The 7,958-nt window shown below is 47.6% G+C and overlaps 1 protein-coding gene across 2 annotated transcripts; it reads left to right on the top strand.

Moving 5' to 3' along the window:
- The first annotated feature begins 1,490 nt into the window (after positions 1-1,490).
- Positions 1,491-7,614, top strand: TARDBP (TAR DNA binding protein). 2 transcript variants are annotated; one of them, XR_014269884.1, is made up of 7 exons: positions 1,491-1,562; positions 2,040-2,292; positions 3,059-3,222; positions 4,287-4,427; positions 5,135-5,305; positions 5,700-6,287; positions 6,840-7,614. XR_014269884.1 is itself a non-coding variant. In XM_082493673.1 (6 exons), the coding sequence occupies exons 2-6, from the start codon at positions 2,055-2,057 to the stop codon at positions 6,228-6,230; spliced, it is 1,245 nt and encodes a 414-aa protein (XP_082349799.1). In that variant the 5' UTR covers positions 1,491-1,562; positions 2,040-2,054; the 3' UTR covers positions 6,231-7,614. The 2 variants fall into 2 exon arrangements, 1 of the variants encoding a protein (XP_082349799.1); XM_082493673.1 differs by having other exon boundaries at positions 5,700-7,614.
- The last annotated feature ends 344 nt before the right edge of the window (positions 7,615-7,958 follow it).

Genomic DNA, 7,958 nt, shown 5'->3' with positions numbered 1-7,958 from the left:
AGGAAGAAAAAAAACAAACCAACCCAAATATCTGGAAGAATTAATGTAGACATCTGTTCTGAGTGGTGAACCAGTTGTTGGGGAACTGGGGGGGGGGGGGGAAGGTGTCAGATTAAGACACTAAATATGATATACAGAACTGAGCTGCCATGAAACTGTCTGCATTAGTCAGCCTGGTTAATCTAGTTCTTCCCAAGATCCTCAGGGAATGCCCGCAGGAGACCTGCAGACAGAGGCATGTCGGATCAACCCTCCCTACCAAGCCCAGAGCGATGCTGTTCAAGTAGCAACATGCCCCAGCCAGTATCGCCCATTGCCTGTCTTTTGGCATGAGGCTTTGCCTCCTGCGCCGTTACAGATAACCTTGAACACACACACTTCCAGGCTGATGCTCTGATACTGCAGCGACAGCCATACTCAACATCTCTCACGTTACCATGTTGTGTGAAAAACAGATCTTGAAGTGCAAACGGTGTCTCCTCCTGCCCAACAGAAAGAACCCTCAGTACACCTAAGGTCATTCACGGCAGACCTCTCCCTAGTGATGGAGACCCTTCTTCTTCCCTGAATGAACTGCTTCATGGGTCAGGACTTGTTTGAGGGAGTGTGGGCTTTTGGTGGTTGGCTGGTTTATTTTTAACTTTAAGTCTTTTTTTTTTTTGGCTACAGATTAAGTGCGCTCTTTTTTCCCCTCTTTGGTAGCAGAGATGGGACAGAGAGGGATCGCCGCCCTCTGACAAGTCTCTGCCCCGCACACTCCTCCCTCTCCGCAGATCCCTTATCTGACCTCTCCCAGGGGCGCCCGCCCCGGGGAGCTGCCGGGCTCCGCAAAGCCCTGACCGGCCTCCGCGACTCACCCGGGAGCCGCCGGTACGGCCGCGGGGTCCCTTACCAACTACCGCCGTTACCTTGAGCGACGGCCGCTACCGGGAAAAGCGGGTCCGTACACCGCCTGCGGCGTTGCGCGCTGGCGAGACCCGCCTCAGCCGGGGCCGGCCCGGGCCGCAGTGCGGCTTTGGGGCTCTGCCGTTACCGCCGTCACTGACCAGGAACGGTGCTACGGGGGCACAGGCAGCACCTTCCGACCTCGCGCGTGCGTGTGCGTGTGTATGCGCAGAGGAAATCCCGCCTCCTCCCCAGGGGAGGACCCCCCAACCCGCACCAGGCACCGCCACCGCCCCTTCCCGACACCTCCCGCGCTCGCAGCGCGCTTGGCGCAGGCGCAGGCAGGACCGCACCACCGGCCCCGCCGCCGGGGGGTGAGCGGGACAGGAAGAGGTCCCTCCGCCGCCGCCCCCATCCCGGGAATACAGCCTGTGACTCCGTCGAGCCGCGGGCAGCGCGTCGCCGGACCGCGGCCGGGGTCCACCGCGCTCCCCGCCGCCGGACGCGCTCCGCTGCCACCCCTCCCCGCCGCTGGGAATGGTTCGTCCCGCGGCCCGGCCCGGCCTCTGAGGGGGGCCGCGGCCGCCATTTTGTGCGGCGCTAGCGGAGGGCAGCGGGTCGGTGCGCGGCGGAGGCGGTGAAGGGCCTCCTGGAGACGCCGCTCCCTTCCCTGGCCGGTGAGCGGTGCGCGGCGGGCGCGCTCGGGGCCCGCTCGGGCCGGGGCCGGGGCCGGGGCCGGGGCCGGGGCCGGGGCCAGGGCCAGCGGCGGTGGCGGGCGCGGAGGGCCGCGACCGGAGTCGCAGGCTAGGGCGGGCCCTGGCAGGCAGTGGGGCCGAGGGGGCTGTTCCCCAGCCCGTCACCGGTCCCGGTCCCGCCGGGGAGGCTGCGGCGGCCCTGGGAAATCCCTCCGTGCCTCGGGGAGCCGTCGCTGTCGGTCCCTTCGCAGGCTCTGGGGCGGGCTGAGATGTTGGTCCGTGTGTCTGTCGGTACGGCAGGGCCCGAGGCTTGAATGCCAGTGAATAATACCTTTCGGCGTGTCCTGTTGTGTAATAAGTACAAATGGGTTTATGCCTTAGGGCTAGGAGAGTGAAAACCAAATCAAGCGAAATCAGGTGATGGCTTATGCCCGCTTTCCCCCCTCTTCTCTACTTCAGCAACTTCCAGCAAACATGTCGGAGTATATCCGGGTGACGGAGGACGAGAACGATGAGCCCATCGAGATCCCCTCGGAGGACGACGGCACCGTGCTGCTGTCCACCGTCACCGCCCAGTTCCCCGGGGCCTGCGGGCTGCGCTACCGGAACCCGGTGTCGCAGTGCATGAGGGGTGTCCGGCTGGTGGAAGGCATCCTGCACGCGCCAGAAGCCGGGTGGGGAAACCTGGTCTATGTTGTTAATTATCCCAAAGGTTTGTCTTTGTTCCTTCGGCTTTTTTGTGCAAGCTTGCTTTTTCAGTTAAGAGGTCTGTGTGAGTCACTGCTAATGTGACGTGGCTACAGTATTACTGATGAACCCTCTGATTTATGGAAGTTCAGCAATTTTATTCCCGTATCTGTCCTGCAGAGTAGACTTGACCCCACTGAGTTTTCAGATATGCAGTAAGATTTTTAACTCTCTACCTATCCAAGCACTTTAATGACAAAATCTTGCATTATCCTTGGAGGCTTCACAGACTTATATAGACTTTTGGTGACTGTGGTGTAATGGGATCTCTGTGTACTCACAGATGCTTCTCCTCAAGCCATGGTGTGGTCAGAGGTACCATTTGAAAATACTCAGGAAAAGAGGAGCCTGACCACTTCATGCTCCTACACCCCCTCCCTCCCCTCAGTCCCCTCCTAAAAGAGGGAAGTAAATTGCTAATAAAATACTTGTGAAAAAATCCTGTCTTCTCCACATCCTTATAGGACTGTGAACATTACTGGATAATACTTTAGTAAACTAAAGTTTTTAGTTATTTTGGAGGAGGATTTAAGTGTAGACTGTTCTTTCTTCACTCCTTAACACTCGTAGGCAGTAGGATCTGGATTATAAGCTCCCATCAGCTGGCGTGTGTCTTTTGTAGTCTGTACTTTTTCTCATAACAGTCTATGATTTTATACCATGTGTTTCATAATCAGTGGAAGCAATTTCCAGAATTGAGGGTGTTGTCCAATATACTTCTTTATATGCAGATAATAAGAGAAAAATGGATGAAACAGATGCATCATCAGCTGTGAAAGTGAAACGAGCAGTACAGAAGACTTCGGATTTAATAGTCTTGGGTCTTCCCTGGAAAACCACTGAACAAGACTTAAAGGAATATTTCAGTACATTTGGAGAAGTTCTGATGGTGCAGGTAAAATCCTTTTGCAGCTCAAGTAAGGAGGGACATTAGGTAGAAATCAGTCTTCTGACGAAGCCGGTAGAAACAACCAGCCGTATAAACTCAGAGAGGGTCTGAAGCCGTGTGTGTCTGTCCCTAGGTTGCATTCTGTTCCATCAGCTTTGTAGCTCCGGGCTTGTGTAGGTACAGATGGTCAGGGATATTTCATGCAGATCAGCTTAATGGGTACAGTGTTTTTAAGAGCTTTTTAATTTATATTACTGTTACTAATTGTTGCAGCTAATACGTGTGTTTATATAGATGTGTGAAGGAATTGGAGATTGCTGCAATAGGAGTGTTTACAAGACTGATAAACTTGCAAACAGAACTTTACTAAATTCATTCAGTAACACCATGCTTTGTACTAGCAGTTATGTCTGTATTATCACTGCCTACACCAGACTGTTGGTCTGTAACGCACGTATCCCGCATCAGCAGAGTGTAGCTGGTACTGCTTGTTTAGCGTGGGTGCCTGGGACCTCGGTGGCCTGAGCTGCTGAGATGGCCTGGCCAGGCGTGAGGGCTCTTCGATGGCAGAAGTCGGGAGACAAACCTGCCTCAGTTGTCTCCTGTCTTCACGCGTTATGTTTTTATCCTCCCAGAAGGGGGATGTCACCCGACCCTGCTGCACTTGGCTTGTTCTGCATCTGTTGTCGCTCAGGTGCCTCTTGTGTGCAGCTGCACGGGTTTGCCCCCTTGGTGGTCATGTTGCTTATACAGCTGGTCTGGCTATGACATCACAATACTACAAAACATTTATATCCTATTTTGGGTTATACTTGGGCTCAAGGTGAGCTAATAATTTTAACTTGTAGGTGTCACAGGCCCCCCGCTTTGACTATATAATATTAAGGTGATTTTTGCAAGAAAAGGTAGGCATATAGAGTGAGATAATCAGAACTTTCTGTGTACTTTTTCTGGTGATTTTAATATCAAGATTGATACAGGAGATGACTGGTAAATAGCATGTCATTAAGTCACATATACAGCTGTGCACTGTTTCTCTGATCTTTTTAAAAGCTTTTTTTTTGTCTTAGGTTAAGAAGGATATTAAAACTGGCCACTCAAAAGGTTTTGGTTTTGTTCGGTTTACGGATTATGAAACCCAGGTGAAAGTAATGTCTCAGCGGCACATGATAGATGGAAGATGGTGTGACTGTAAACTTCCCAATTCTAAGGTACTTTGGTATATATTGCTAGTTTTGTTTTTACCAAACACTCGAAGTGCACCTCATAGCAAGCAGTAACTGTGTTAAGTGAGCAGATGAACAGATTATTAATCTGGTCTTGGATGTGGCTTTTGAGTCTGTGACAAGTACAGGACAAGTGAGAGCAAGGAAGGAAAATAGGGAGGAGGTGGGTGAGCAGGAAGTGAACAACAAGCGTTGGGAAAATAGCTCATTATGTGGGGGAATCAACTACAGATGGAAATCTGAAAATGTGTTTTAATGTCCAGCAGTACCTGCTTAACTTGTCTGCTGTATGAATGAATGGAGAATAACACAGATGGAATAACTAATCTAGGGAATGAGTCTTTGTTTGAATTCAAAACTGAACCTCAAGCTTCTGTTTATTTCCTGTGTGTATATATGCAGTTATTACAAAAAAAAAAAAAAGCATTTTCCTGCAGTGGCCTTGTCCCTGTTCTTGTGTATTGCTCCAGTCTTCATTTTTGTGTGACTCTTCTCCATCTATACCAAGGTGCAGGCATGTTTTGAACAGAACTTTGTTTTTTTTAAAGTCTGTAATTTACAATCTCAAACTTTCTTGATCTTCAGTCCTCAGAACAGGCGAGATTAAAAGAAGCCTTTACCATAATTGCTTCTCAAGGATAGTTGTGATTTCTTTCATTTTTTTTTTCTTTCCCGCCTTCAATGCTCTCCAGCAAAGTCCTGATGAACCTTTGCGTAGCAGAAAAGTGTTTGTTGGGCGCTGCACTGAGGACATGACAGCAGATGAACTCCAACAGTTCTTTGCCCAGTACGGAGAAGTGGTAGATGTCTTCATTCCTAAACCCTTCCGAGCTTTTGCTTTTGTTACATTTGCAGATGATCAGGTACGTCTTAAAATATTTTAACTTCACATTTCGACAGCCTACATTTCAGTAGCTTGATAAAGCATTATTTCTGGAACTACACATGGGACACTTACTTGTCCACTGTCTTGAGAATTCCAGCAGTACTAGCTTGGTTTGATTTATTGAACTGTCTAAGGTTACACTTTTCAGATGCTGTTGTACAGACAAGTTTTTATACTGCAGCTAGTATAGTAGTGAATGCAAAGATAAACCGCTTCAAATTGGATTAAGTATATGCATATGCTTCCTTTGCAGGTTAAATATCTGCTCAGAATCATGTGGGTTTTTTGTTTTGTTTTGTTTTTTGTGTTGTACTACTAACTTTAAAAGGAAAGAAGTCTAACGTATTTAATCAATCCCTTATTTCTTATAGGTTGCCCAATCTCTTTGTGGAGAGGACTTGATCATTAAAGGAATCAGCGTACATATATCCAATGCTGAACCTAAGCACAATAGCAATAGACAGTTAGAGAGAGGTGGAAGATTTGGTGGTAATCCGGGAGGCTTTGGGAATCAAGGGGGGTTTGGCAACAGCAGAGGAGGCGGGGGAGGACTGGGTAACAACCAGGGCAGTAACATGGGTGGAGGTATGAACTTTGGAGCCTTTAGCATCAACCCTGCCATGATGGCAGCGGCACAGGCAGCCCTGCAGAGCAGCTGGGGAATGATGGGCATGCTGGCTAGTCAGCAGAACCAGTCGGGGCCCTCGGGAAACAACCAGCCTCAAGGCAACATGCAGCGGGAGCAGAACCAGGGCTTTAGTTCAGGAAACAACTCGTATGGCGGTTCCAACTCGGGGGCAGCGATAGGCTGGGGCTCGGCCTCGAACGCAGGCTCCAGCAGTGGGTTTAATGGAGGCTTTGGTTCAAGCATGGATTCCAAATCGTCAGGCTGGGGAATGTAGACGCAGTGGGCTCTGATACTGACTCTATGGTGGGAAATCAAATTTTTCTAACTCCTGGTAAGTATACTGTAAATTACATATATACTAAAATTTTCCAAATCAGTTTGTTCAGTGTGCAGTATATTCAGCAGTATTTTTGACATTTTTCTTTTTTAAGAAAAAAAAAAAAAAGAAAAAGAAAAGAAAGGTAAAAGGAATTTTCTAAGTTTTGTTACATATCTTGTTGGAACACTGAATGTTTGGAAGCGGACTGCTGTTTGCCTGATAGGTAAACTAACACTACAATCGATAGGAAAGGGTTCTCCTGTAATACTTTGTTCCTTGTTTCCCGGCTACCTGAATTCTTTGCATGTTCAAAATGGAAACCATTGGTCAGAAACAGCATTCTCTCCCTCTTGTTTTTAATTTGATCCCACCATAAGACTCTCCAAGTGCCCCAGTTGGAGAACGCAGTGTCGTTTTTGTTTCATTTGTTTTTTTTAACACTGTCTCCCCTCCATACTAAAGTACGATATGAAGGCTTCATTTAATCTCCGCAGTTCATCTCATTTCAAATGTGTATGGAAGAAGCACTTCATTGAAAGCAGTGCTGTAAATATTCTGCCTTAGGAATACTTCTGTCTACATGCTTTCTCATCCAAGAATACTTCATCACACCGCACATGCTGCGTCTTAGACGGTGGGTGTTCCATTTTTATCCGCTACTCTTTATTTCATGGAGTCGTATCAACGCTATGAACGCAAGGCTGTGAGATGGAACCAGAAGGCTGTTTGAACTTTTGAAACCTTGTGTGGGATTGATGGTGGTGCCGAGGCATGAGAGGGCTGGTATGTGCGAGATAAAGGAGAGAGCGCATGCAGAGACCTGGTGGTGCATTATGGGATTTTATTTTACTTGGCGAGATGTCTCTCAATCCTGTGGCTTTGGTGAGAGAGTGTGCGGAGAGCAATGATAGCAAATAAAGTACGAGTGTTTATTGCATTCAAAGGACATCCATATGTGGAAGACTTTAAGTGGGTTTTATACCTAGTTAATCAATTAGTTGAATGTGTTATGTGAAATGAATATTTGTATTTTTTTTCCCTTATGTCAACTGCTGTGAATGCTGTATGGTGTGTGTTTTTTTTTCTGTTAATGATCTGTAAGTGTGGTAATGTGAATTGAAGATGATGGGGTTTGTGATGAGAACATTGAGCTTGTGGTGTGCTTTGCAGTAGCTCTTGTAGCAGAGATCACTGGCGAGCTCAGTGTGCCTCTTCAGGGTGGAAGTTCCACTGTCTGTAAGATATCCATAAGAATGCTGTTTGCTGCAGTTTCGTGTTTGGATGCTTTTTATAAGATTTGTCACTGTAGGAAATTCTTAAATAAAACTGATTTAAGTAATATGTGTCTTTGTTTTGCAGCCCTGAATGCAAAGAATTCATAGCAGTTAATTAATTTTACCCTTTTGAGATGAACTTCTGTAAAGCTTTTTCGCAGTAATTCAGTTTGTTTCAGATAAGCATGCTCTAAAAGTTGACAAGTCAAACGGAGCCACCGCTCACCACGTATCGATACCTGACACCCAACTTTAATCCACTGTATTTTTGCACTGTTCAGTGATACGTATAGATCTAAAATCCAGTTCCCACATGTTTGGGTGCCTGCACCTAGAATGGTAAGCAGTTCCTTCCAGATTGCATCTGTACCAAGGAACGTTACTTACTTCTTATTTTAGGAGTTGGAGT

The sequence above is a fragment of the Vanellus vanellus genome (assembly GCF_965231255.1).
Source record: "Vanellus vanellus genome assembly, chromosome: 20".
Lineage (NCBI taxonomy): Eukaryota > Metazoa > Chordata > Aves > Charadriiformes > Charadriidae > Vanellus > Vanellus vanellus.
Note: the sequence above shows the minus strand (reverse complement) of the source record. Positions and strands in the feature narration are given on the sequence as shown.

Excerpts from the sequence above, each read along its gene's own strand:
- TARDBP (XM_082493673.1), top strand. The coding sequence starts at position 2,055 with ATGTCGGAGTATATCCGGGTGACGGAGGACGAGAACGATGAGCCCATC. Across the intron at positions 2,293-3,058 it reads TGTTGTTAATTATCCCAAAG|ATAATAAGAGAAAAATGGAT; the intron begins GTTTGTCTTTGT and ends CTTTATATGCAG. Across the intron at positions 4,428-5,134 it reads GTAAACTTCCCAATTCTAAG|CAAAGTCCTGATGAACCTTT; the intron begins GTACTTTGGTAT and ends AATGCTCTCCAG.